The 12,586-nt window shown below is 47.9% G+C and overlaps 1 protein-coding gene across 2 annotated transcripts in view; it reads right to left on the reverse strand.

Moving 5' to 3' along the window:
• Positions 1 to 12,081, reverse strand: part of HPSE (heparanase) — a 49,055-nt gene extending 36,974 nt beyond the window's left edge. The window contains exon 1 of one of the 2 annotated variants that reach the window (XM_070791705.1): positions 11,702 to 12,081. In XM_070791705.1, the coding sequence (XP_070647806.1) occupies positions 11,702 to 11,958 (257 nt within the window). In that variant the 5' untranslated portion in view covers positions 11,959 to 12,081. The remainder of the gene's footprint in view (positions 1 to 11,701) is intronic. The other variant, XM_019963030.2, reaches the window with a different exon arrangement.
• Positions 12,082 to 12,586: the final 505 nt, after the last annotated feature.

Here is a 12,586-nt window from a genome sequence, read left to right on the forward strand (position 1 = left end):
TACTTCAGAGGAGAAGTGGCATCTATGTCTCCACTTGGGTCTTCAGAGAAGAGCTCATATGACCAACCTAGATAGAACATTGAAAAGCAGAGACATTACTTTGCCAACAAAGGTCCATCTAGTCAAGGCTATGGTTTTTCCTGTGGTCATGTATGGATGTGAGAGTTGGACTGTGAAGAAAGCTGAGCGCCGAAGAATTGATGCTTTTGAACTGTGGTGTTGGAGAAGACTCTTGAGAGTCCCTTGGACTGCAAGGAGATCCAACCAGTCCATTGTAAAGGCGATCAGCCCTGGGTGTACTTTGGAAGGAATGATACTAAAGCTGAAACTCCAGTACTTTGGCACCTCATGCAAAGAGTTGACTCATTGGAAAACACTCTGATGCTGGGAGGGGTTGGGGGCAGGAGGAGAAGGGGACGACAGAGGATGAGATGGCTGGATGGCATCACCGACTCGATGGACATGAGTTTGAGTGAACTCCGGGAGATGGTGATGGACAAGGAGGCCTGGCGTGCTGCAATTCACGGGGTCACAAGGAGTTGGATGCAACTGAGCGACTGAACTGAAAGAAGAAGCAGGAATTTTCTCCAAGGAGGATGGAGCAGGGTTACCATGCACGGGCTCCAGGCTGCACAGTGAATAGTTTGGGAGGGAAGGGAGCTTAGTGAGCACTGTTCAACCAGAGGGGAGTCTCAGGGGTCAAAACATATGAGCCTATGGCTTGTGATTGCCCTCAGTTGTTTTGCTGGCTGTGGTTCTTTCTTTCAGCAGCAGGCACACAGAAGTGTTAGTCGCTCAGTCGTGTCCGACTCTTGGCGACTCAGTGGACTCGAACCTGCCAGGCTCCTCTGTCCATGGAATTCTCCAGGCAAGAATAATAGAGTGGGTTGCCATTCCCTTCTCCAGGAGATCTTCCCAATCCAGGGATGGAACCCAAGTCCCCTGCATTGCAGAGGATTCTTTACTGTCTGAGCCATGAGGGAAGCAAACATCAGTTGTCCAAACATGCATTTGGCATTGCTGATAAGTGCTTTTCCCAAGATGAAAAGCAACTTTGTCAATGAAGACAAAGGAACCTGATTATTGAAAGTTACAAATAATAAGTATTTGTCGAATTGGCAAAAGGAGATGTATTTTGCTGAAATAAAATAAGCAAACCAGTTTTATTTCTTTGGTCATGCCATGAAGCATGTGGGATCTAGTTCCCTGATCAGTGATGGAACCTGGGCCCCCTGCATTGGGAGCTTGGAGTCTTAACCACTGGAACCAAAGTTCAAATCCTTTTGAAAAGCAAACACAGCTGCATTTTTACTGCATAGTCACTGTGTTGCACCACTGTTTTTTTCTCTGTAGCATTCCTGATTTCTACCACTGGCTCAGCACTCTAATTTTTATCTTGAATTAGTGAACTGTGCTTAATATGTGCCTTGATTGAAATGTGGCTGCATTGCCAAGATGGTAACCACATGCGGTAACCCTTGAAATGTGGCTAGTCTGAACTGAGACATGCTGTGAATATAAAATACACACCAGATTTCTTTGAAGACTTGGTTCAAAAATCAGTGTAAAATATCTCATTAATATTTTGTATTGATTGTATGTTGAATGATAATAATTTGGATACTTTTGTATTAAGCAAAATACAATATTAAAATAAGTTCTTCCTGTTTCTTTTTACCTTTTTTAAGTATGGCTACTAGAAGAAATTCCAATACTTTGGCCACCTCATGTGAAGATTTGATTCATTGGAGAAGACCCTGATGCTGGGAGGGATTGAGGGCAGGAGGAGAAGGGGACAACAGAGGATGAAATGGCTGGATGGCATCACCGACTTGATGGACATAAGTTTGGGTGAACTCCGGGAGTTGGTAATAAACAGGGAGGCCTGGTGTGCTGCAATTCATGGGGTTGCAAAGAGTCAGACACGACTGAGCAACTGAACTGAACTCAACTGAACTAGAGAACTTTAAATTATATTACGAGGCTTGCACATGAGGCCCACATTCTATTTCCATTGAGTTATGCTGGTCTCTGTCCTCCCGTCTTTGAGAACCAGATCTTCGGGCTTAGGAAGTTTTTGCCTGGGTTGTTGATGAGTTTCCTCCGGGAAGAGGACACACTGAAAAGATGCTCCTTTCTGATTCTAGATTGTTCTTTCACTGTCATTGAAGTTCTATGTACTCCATGTTCTCTAATTGCAAATGTGGGAAACAAACAAACAAACAAACCCCAAAACACATCTGTTTGCCATTATGGGAAACTGGAACCAGAATCATCTGACTGAATTTGCTGAGGTCTTTTTTGAAGTACCATCGAGGTATGGGCCTTGAGTTTCCTATTCTCAATTCCTTCCATCAGTTATCTCAGTTTGTTTCCAGACGATCTTTTTCTCCCATCCCTCCTCTGCTGCCTTTAAAAAAATATAAAGTGCTTTACTTTCTTTTTGTGTCCTCGTGTCTGTGCAATTAGAATCTGGTTTCAAATTCTGCTCCTTCATCTCATAGCTGGCTGACCATGGGCAAGCTGTTGAATCTCCCTAAGATTCAACCTCTTCATTTTAAAAATGAGGATAATAATAGTCCTGACCTTAGAGTTTTGTAGCAAGGACTAAATGAACTAATACCCAGGAGATGCTTAGAACGGGGACTGGCCTGTGATGACGGCGCAATGAGTGTCAGCTATTTTTATAATACTTTCCTTCTTAGTATTTCAGCTTTTATCTGCTCAGCTCTTCATCCAAGCAGTTAACTTTTGAGGAAATGAAATACAAAAATGCCCACGTGACTCTCTGCTCCTGTGACAGATAAGCCCTGGGTTGTTTTCTGAGATGGAAGCTAAATATTTTGTTTTTTGAGATGACAAGTTCACTTTGGGCACTGTGCCAACCCTCCTGGGGAGATGGACCTGCCAGAAGCTCAGACTCAGAAGCTCTGTCCTAGGTGAGAAGGGGAAGGAGCTTATGTCTCCTGAGCTGGGGTCTTTAAGGTCTCAGATGAGAATTGCATGGATATTCCTGCAGATGCCTCTGGAAGTAGACATGGAAGATGAGTAGGAGCTCATACGGGAGCCAGCCCTGGAGCCCTTGGGAACAATAATACTCTGTGTTTTGTAAGCAAACAGTTTTATTAATTGCACTCTATACTGTTTTGGTTTTCATTATCCTCCAGCCTTTAACAAAAAGGTGGAAACCAGTGGGGAAAGAAAGAGTGCTATGAGAAATTAAGAGATGCATTTAAGAAGAGGAGAGGGTATCCCATTCACTAAATCACAGGATGGAAGTTGTGTTTGGGACTGGGACTGGGGCGAGGGCGTGTGGGGGGGCGGGGAGGGAGGGTATTGCTTGTGAATTGGTTAGCTTGATTGCAGGATGATCAGACCCGAACCCCAAAAGTCATACTTCAGGGGTTTTTTGGACTTGTTTCCCCAGGAAGGGATCCTCAAATGCTCTTCTTTGGGGAGGGGAGGGGTAGGGTATATGCTGGCCACAATAGCAGAAAAGGACTTAAGTTCTCACATTTCAGTAAATGGTTATTAGTCTTTCTGTTTGCAGTAAGGCACCTCCCATTCTCTCTTCCCCTATCACATCCTCCCATCCCCACTCCTCACATCCCTTCTAGGCCTGGGGTCCTCACATATGGAGCCCTGTAGCCCAGTGTTTCTCCAGAGTAATCTTTCTCTCAACCAGCACTGGGGGCTGCCCAGTATCAGCTCACTATGAGTAAGGGGAAGGGCTCAAAGTGGGAACTCCTTCCCACCAGGACATTCTTGATAGAGGTTAATGACCATCGAAAGAAATCCACAGAGAACTGATGAATGGTTAGCAAATATTCATCAATTTCTAGGAAGCAATTAACAAAAAAGCAATTAAACAAAAAACAAACAAAAGAAGCAATTAAAATTTGAGCACTGTCAAACATTATGCTAAGTACTTATTTATTATCTCATCAAATGCTCATCACAATCCTACAAGAAGGTTTTAGAAGTTCCACTCTAAAGTTGAAGTTGCCAAGCAACCTGTAAAAACCAAGCCACCCATTTTTGACAGAGTTGGGAATCAAGGCTCCTCTCAGTGTCAGTCGTGCGACCATTAGGCTATGTGCTTTTATTTGTACAGTGCTGCTGCTGCTGCTGCTGCTTAGTCACTCAGTCGTGTCTGACTCTGTGCGACCCCATGGACTGTAGCCTTCCGGGCTCCTCTGTCCATGGAATTACCCAGGCAAGAATACTGGAGTGGGTAGCTATTCCCTTCCCTAGGGATCTTGCTGACCTAGGGATCAACCAGGTCTCCTTCACTGCAGGCAGATTCTTTACCTCTGAGCCCTATTTGCATAGTAAATAACTAGAATTAGCAATGACAACAGAAGGCCAGACTGTAGGTGTTTGGTAATGGCAGGACACCCAGTTGTTTTGAGTTGGGTGAAAGGTGTGGCATTTTCTGGAGGCTCACATGACCCAGATGAATGGCCTAGATGACCTGGGTCTGGCAGTGCCCTATCTCAGGATCAGCCTACACTCACCGGCAGGGGTCAGGGAACCTGCCTACACCAGGCTCAGTCTTCCTCAAAGGAGAAAAAAGTTCCAGCTGATAAAGCAATGCCACATTTTGCAGCCTTATCTTGGAGAGAGAGCTTTTTGTTAAGGCTCTGTACGTCACTATAATAATCCCCCAGGTATCACTGATGTAACATTAAAAAATTTTAAATGACTGTATTACGGGAAATTTCTTTACCTAGGGCACGATTTTGCTGTGAACCTAAAACTACCCTTTAAAAGTTTTATTGGGACTTTCCTGATGATCCAGTGGCTGAGACAATGGAAGGGGTAGACTCACTCACAATGTAAGGGGCTGGTGTTCCATCCTTGGTCTGGGAGCTGGACCCCCACACGCAGCAACTAAAAATCCTGTGTGCTTATGCAGCCAAATAAATAAACATTAAAAAAATAAAAGTTTTATTATAGGATAATAAGTAAGCTTTTTCTCCTGATGACCTTTTCCACCTCCTCCTTCTTTCTTTAACCATCCTACTGAAGCAGGAAACAGACAGAACAGGCTCCATCTTGAAAGCAGGACTTCATCTTGGGCCGGACTGTGGACTTTGAGCCATGTGCCCAGTATCTATGGAAGCGACATACCAACTGGAAAACCAGGCCCCTTGGATAGAAGAGCCCCGGGGCTCGTATCTAGACTCTACATTGCCTAAAAGAATACTCTAATTATCTGTGTAGCCAAATAGAATCATAAATTCTATTATGCTTATTGGGGTATGACCACAGGCCTAATTGCCCCCTGTTAACTTCCTAGGCTTAAGGCATATGAATGACGGGTTAACTTTGATTTTATCTTTCTTTTTCTTTGTTCAGACTAGTTTCAGGGAATTTGGGGAGGTGGGTTTGGCATGTACACTTAGGGTATATAAGGTTTTCAGAAAAACTGGTCAGGGTCCTTGGTTAAGAGGAGACTCCGCCTGGGGCCCGCCGGTGTAATAAACTGCACTCCACTATCTGCATTGTCCTTCTGAGTGAGTTTGTTTCCCAGAACGCGTGGCTACAACATTTGCTGCATGGGCTGGGAAACTCCTCACTTTGAGGAGACAAGTCCCATTTGGGACTACTCCTCGGCCTTGCAGCTCGAATCTTCTAGAGGGGGGAAGGCGCCTCGCCCTTCTGGAAGGATTCTGCTTCTCAATGCCCGGACCTTTCATGTTAGCAGGTAGTGGACAGCAGCAGGAGAACTGAGCGCTCAGGTGAGGAGGAACCCACCTGGCAGGGTGGAAGAGGGGGCCTGATCACCGCCCCTCCCCAGGAGGGATTAGAAGGGGCATGGACCCACAGGGGCCTGGAATAGGCAGGTGGCAGCGATTGCTTGGTACACAGGTTGACGAGTGTGTTAGGGCTTAGAAAGGAAATTTGTGAAGGTCATTTAGGAGGTGGTGTCCACGCCATCTTGGGGAAAATTATTACCAAGCAATTACCAGGGGATTTTTAGGAGAAGAAACTTGGTTTTGTGTGCTCGTATTCTGCCCTCCCCAAGGAGGTGTCCCATCTGCTATGAAATTCTTGACCCCCTCAGAATTGTCAGGCTAGAAGGAGGGGGATATATAAGGGAGTACGAATTGGCTTTTCCAGAGATGGCCTGAGACATGGGATATTTAACCCATCTGTATTTTCACCCGCACCTGATCAAGCCCACCAAGACAGAATGGACTTTAAAAGTTAAGGGAGAAACAGTCTTGGACCACGTGGTGTTCTGGTTCGGCTGTGTTGACCTGCAGGTGAAGACACACCAATCCCCCTTCTCCCTCTGGGATCTGGCAGGTAAGGCTCTTCTCACCCCAATTAGGAAGGAGGCAGAATGGAAATTTAAGTGTCATTGAGTGGAAATATCAGAAGTACATAGGGTACTGAGAACTTCGTAGACAGAACAAAAAGGAAAAGTAGAAGAAGGTCCTAGAAGATAAGCAAGATGGGAGGAAGTGAACCTAAGGCAACCGTATTGGAGTGCATGATTAAAATTTTAAAGAAGGGTTTTGGAAGAGACTATGGGGTGAAGATGAAGCCTAACCACCTCCACATACTCTGTGAGGTCGAATGGCCCCTATGGGAGTAGGATGGCCGCCAGAGGACACCATGAACTTAAAAATAGTGGATGCAGTCTATACAGTAGTCACAGGAGAGCCAGGACACCCGGATCAATATCCATATATTGACTCATGGCTAGGGTTAGCTCAAGACCTTTCTACTTGGACAAGGTTCTGTATCCAGAAGGGAAAGGGAAAAATATTAATGGCACAAAAATTCACTGATGATAAAAAAGGAAATTCTACAGGATTTGAACACGGATGACCTGACCCCTCCCCCATACTGGATAATGACGGGCCTGCCTCCCAGCGCTCCACAAGGACCGGAGGCTGCCTCACTCCCCAATCCAGGGCCAGCTGAAGTTCCTGCAGCAGCCACTGCTCTTGCACCCGCTCTCCCGGAGTTCATAGAGCCGCCGTTTTGGCAGGCTCCAATCCCAGCAATGGAGACCTCTGGTCAATGCCCCCAGAATTCCACCTCAGCTAGACCTCCTAGATTGCATCCACCTCTCCCGGTGAGTACTGATGGGAAGGGGGAAGAAAACACAGCAATTAGACAGAGGCTGTGCTCTGCCAAGGAACAGGGGGAAAGAACCCCACTACAGATGCCCCTCAGAGAGCTACAACAGCCTCCAGTTCAGGACGAAAGAGGCACTACCATCAGCCCCCTGTAACCTAGTATTACCAGCCATTTTCCTCTGCGGATATATTAAACTGGCAGAGACACGCTCCACCGTACTCGGGGGAGCCACAAGCCACGATTAGGCTAATGCAGACTATTTTTCGAACCCACCTCCCTGCATAGGATGACATAATCCAACTACTAGTCTCCCTTCTCAGCACTGAGGAAAGACACAGGATCCTTTTTTTTTTTTTTTTTTAAGACACAGGATCCTAACTGAGGCCAAAAAATGGTTAAGAGAAATGGCACCTGAGGGTACTGCATACCTGCAGCGGTGGGCAGAATTAGCCACTCTCGATGAGAGGCCCAATTGGGACTGTAACACAGAAAAAAGGAGGGGCCACTTGGAAAGATATTGGGTGACTATTTTACAAGGTCTCAAGAGGGGGGCCTGAAAAACTATGAGTATCGCAAAACCCTCCGAAGTGATTCAAAGGAAAGGAAAGCGAATCACCCTCTGAGTTCTGCGAAAGACTATGCCACCTTATAGACTTTATACGCCAACAGACCCAGCCAGAGGCTGTTGGGTCTCAGATGGTGATAAATGCAGCCTTTGTGTCTCTACCTACCCTGAAAATGTCAGATGGGGGACACCAAGTGGCTCATGAATTTTTATACATCCCTGAATGCTCAGTGCCTTTGTTAGGAAGAGAATTGCTGTCTAAATTGGGGGCACAAGTGACCTTTCCCCCAACGAAAGACCCACAGTTCAAGTGGGCTCAACCACCTATTACTCTTCCTCTCAGTAACCCCTCAAGATGAATGGAGGTTGCACGATCTCCGGGAAGGGAAACCTAACGGGCTAAACAGTCCAGAGAGAAAGTTAACTCAACAATTCCCTGAGGTCTGGGTGGAAGACAACTCACCCCAGATTTGCAAAACAAGTCCCACTGGTAATAGAACTCAAACCCGGTACAATTAAGTCAGCACCCACCTTGGGCCTGCCAGACCTCACTAAGCCATTTACTCTTTATGTGACTGAAAAGGACAAGGTGGCTATGGGAGTATTGTCCCAGACTATGGGGACACAGGACAGACCTGTGACTTATCTCTAATCAGCTGGACAATGTTGCCACTAGGTGGCTGGGGTGCTTATGGACAGTTGCTACATTTGCCTTACTGGTCCGGGAGGCAACTAAGCTGACTTTGGGTCAAGATTTGTTCATAAAAGTCCCGCATGAGGTCAACACTCTCCTGCGAGGCGACCCCCATAAATGGCTGTCAACATCCTGGATTACTCAATACCAGGGACTGTTATGTGAGAACCCCCATGTTACTACTGAGCCTTGTCAGGCCCTGAATCTGGCCACTCTCTTTCTTGTGGGAGGGGGTGGGCCCTCACATGATTGCAAGGAAATATGCCAGCAGACCTGACTTGAGAGACCAGCCAATCCCGGACCCAGACTGGGTCCTGTACACCAAGGGCACCAGCCTGGTGAAACAAGGACAATGACTGTCGGGATACGCAGTAGTCACGGAAGAAACCATCGTAGAGGCTCGCTCTCTGCCATCACACTGGTCCGCTCAAAGGCCGAACTATATGCTCTAATCCAGGCCCTCCAGCTGTCAAAAGGTAAGAAGACAAACATTTACACAGACTCCAGGCATGCTTTTGCCTCACTACAGGGCTCTGTATAAGGAGAGAGGCCTTTGACAGCTAGTGAAAAAGATATTAAAAATAAGGAAGAAATTAAGACCCTATTAGATGCTGCCTGGGAACCAGAAAGGGTGGCAGTCATACACTGCTGAGGACGTCAAAAAGAGGATACCCGCCGGGCTTAGGGAATAGACTGACAGATAAGACCGCTAAACAAGCAGCCGAGGGCTTGGGGGTGACAAGAGAAGCCCCTGTTAAAGCTCTCATATTGGCAGAGCTACCTCAGGTAACGCTAGACTCTCCAAAATACACTGAAGCCCAAAACCAACTAGCCAAAGCAGAAGGGGTCATCAAGACTGAAAAGGGATGGTGGGAATTGCCAAGTGGCAAATTATTGGTACTGGAGAAGCTGGCACCCACTCTGGTAAGCCAAACACACCAAGCAACCCATCTAGGCTGTGATAAACTGGAAGAGCAAATTGGAAAATATTTCTTGGCTCCCTGACTCTCTTCCCTATGCAGGACAAAATCTCAGAACTACACCGCCTGCTCACAGGTTAATGTTGCCTCTCAGCACAGACAGAAACCTCCAGGGATTCAGGTAAAAGACACGCTGCCCTTTGAACACCTGGAGGTGGACTTCACTGAAATGAAACCTCACCGACACTACCATTACCTGCTGGTCATAATATGTACCTTCTTGGGATGGGTAGAAGCTTTTTCTACCCGGACTGAAAGAGCATCAGAAGTAGCCCGGTGCCTGCTTAGGGAAATAGTTCCCAGATTTGGACTTCCTACCAGCATTGGTTTAGTGACCTGGCTTTTGTAGCTGATTTAGTATAACAAGTAAGCAAAACTTTAAACATCAAGTGGAAATTACATACAACATATAGGCCCCAGAGTTCTGAGATGGTGGAAGGAACCAACCGGACACTTAAAGAGACACTCTCCAAGTGGATCTTAGAGACTGACTGTTCCTGGGTGGACTTGTTTCTGATAGCTCTGCTCAGGCTCAGGATGACCCCACAGTCCCATGGCTCTTCTCCATACAAAATTGTGTATGGGAGGCCCCCTCCCATAATAAAACAGGTAAAATAAAAATAATAAAAAATTTGCCTCATGTAAGGGGAGATGAGATTTCACAGCAGATGGAACAACTGAGCAAGGTAATAAATCAGGTAACGAATTTTGTATAAGAAAGGGTGCCATTCCCCCTTGGGGCACGGATTCATGAACTTGTGCCTGGGGATCAGGTGTGGTCAAGGACTGGAAACACCACTCCTTGGCCCGACATTGGAAGGGTCCATATACTGTTGTTCTTAGCAGCCCTACTGCAGTTAAAGTTGCAGGTGTCACTCCCTGGATCCTCCACATGAGGGTGAAGAGAGCATACCACGAGACTCGGAGGACGCCGAGCGGACTACACAAAAGGACCCCAATGATCCCCGTGAAACCAAGATCATCTTAAAGAAGAAAAAGAGGTGAAGCTCTACGATCAACTGCTGGTACAAGGATTTGCTGGTATCATCTTGAGATTAAACATAGTTTCAGTACAAAGAGGGACCTGTGCTCTAATTAAAGTTGAATGTTGTCTATATATTCCTAGTTTATCTGGCTATATATGAGCCACCCTAGATGACATGAAAGGTCAGGTAAAAGTTACATCTGATGATAATCTTCCTTTTTGGACTTCGGTCCTATCTTGGGTGAAGGGTGACTGGTGGAAAACTATATTTACCACGGTTATATTTGCTTTGATAGTTCTGCTTTGTGGACCCTTATTTTACAATGTATCATGAACTTTGTAACCCAAAGGTTGATGTCGTTCTCCCAAATTAGAGGTCGGAGAGTCAGGGTGCAATATAGCCCTATGAATGATGCTCATACTATGAGTTAAGAGCATCAAGAGGAGGGAATGAAGGAGGAAACAGACAGAACAGGCTCCATCTTGAAAGCGGGACTCCATCTAGGGCTGGACTGTGGACTTTGAGCTATATGCCCAGTATCTATGGAAAAGACATACCAACTGGAAAACCAGGCCCCCTGGATGGAAGAGCCCAGGGCTCTTACCTAGACTCTCTGTTGCCTAAAAGAATACCCTAATTATCTGTGCAACCAAATAGAATCATAAATTCTATTATGCTTATTGGGGTATGACCATAGGCCTATTGATAATTGTCCCCTGTTAACTACCTAGGCTTAAGGCATATGAGTGACGGGTTAACTTTGATTTTATCTTTCTTTTCCTTTGTTCAGACTAGTTTCAGGGAATTTGGGGAGGTGGGTTTGGACATGTACACTTAGGGTATATAAGGTTTTCAGAAAAACTGGTCAGGGTCCTTGGCTAAGAGGAGACTCTGCCTTGGGCCCACCAGTGTAATAAACTGCACTCCACTATCTGCATTGTCCGTCTGAGTGAGTTTCTTTTTCAGAACGCGTGGCTACAACACTACCAGCGTGTAAGAGACTGGAGCCTGGCACAGAGTTACTTGTCCTACACTGGGCAGCAAATTCAAGCGCTCAAAGCCCTCCAGGTGCGCTTGGTGGGTACCCTCCTGCCTGCAAGTTTCTGGGGGCAGTTGTAAAGTTTCTTTTCTCAATGTCTCCCCTAATATCTAGCCGTCAGTTGGCGCTCAGGCACCACTTGCTGAATGAATGAAGGCGGAAAAGGGCGGTTCGGGGGACCCAGCAGCGGGGGTGGCTGGGGAGAGACAGAGAGAGAGAAAGGAGAGACAGAAGGTGAGAAGGTCCCGGAGTAAAGAGAGGAGGAGTGGCCGGCGGGCCGGCCGTGGACGTCAGGAGATCAGGAGCGAGGAGGCCAGGGACCCGCAGGCCCGCACTTACCCCAGGAAGGTGAAGAAGCGCGGGTCCGTGGCCAGGTTGGCGTCGATGGTGAAGGACAGGAACGCGGGACTCACCAGGTGCAGCGGCCGCTCGGTGAAGAACTCGAGCTCTGCGGCGTCGTCGGCCGGCGCGGCTGCGGCTGGGGTGCCCGGGGAGCAGGGACCCAGCGGCCCCAGGAGCGGCAGCAGCAGCAGCAGCGGCGGCCGCAGCCCCAGCTTCCTGCACGCGAGCATCCCCGGCTTCCTGCACGCGAGCATCCCCGGCTCACCTGGCCGCCCCTGCAGCCGGCCTCGCGCAGACAGCGCCGAGACCTTGTGCACTTCCTCACGCCGGGGGCGCGGCGTCCTTTCAGCGGTCCTCCCTGTCTCCCTCCTCCCCTCACCCCTCCCACCGCGCCCGCCTCCAGGCTCACTCCCGCTTCCCGGTACGCTTTCCCCCACGGTGGCTGTGTCACGTCCACTTACGAAATCACCCACACCCGTTCGAAGGGTGCGGACGTGGCCCAGAGCCAAGCGTCCGGGAGGCCCGGGGAGCTCTGGGGGGAGGAGCGCTGGGCACGCCGGACCTGGCTCCCTGAAGCATGAAGTCAGTTAGCGAAAAGGCCAGTGGTTCCTCCTTCCAGGTCCTCCCCGTGGCGCCCACGGGGCTTCTGACTTCAACTAAAGCCTCCAGTGAGCATACATCGCTTCACTCTCGTCTGGCGTTTGGAACACTTGCCTGTCACTTCGTGTCCCATTTTTTGGGGCCCCATAGCCTGGGGCCCACCAGGAACCTCTGTCCTCTGTCCATGGGATTCTCCAGGCAAGAATAACTGGAGTGGGTTCCCATTCTCTTCTCCAGGGGATTTTCCCGACCCAGGGATCAAACCGGGGTCTCCTGAATTGT

The sequence above is a fragment of the Bos indicus genome, chromosome 6 (genome assembly GCF_029378745.1).
Source record: "Bos indicus isolate NIAB-ARS_2022 breed Sahiwal x Tharparkar chromosome 6, NIAB-ARS_B.indTharparkar_mat_pri_1.0, whole genome shotgun sequence".
NCBI classification, from domain to species: domain Eukaryota; kingdom Metazoa; phylum Chordata; class Mammalia; order Artiodactyla; family Bovidae; genus Bos; species Bos indicus.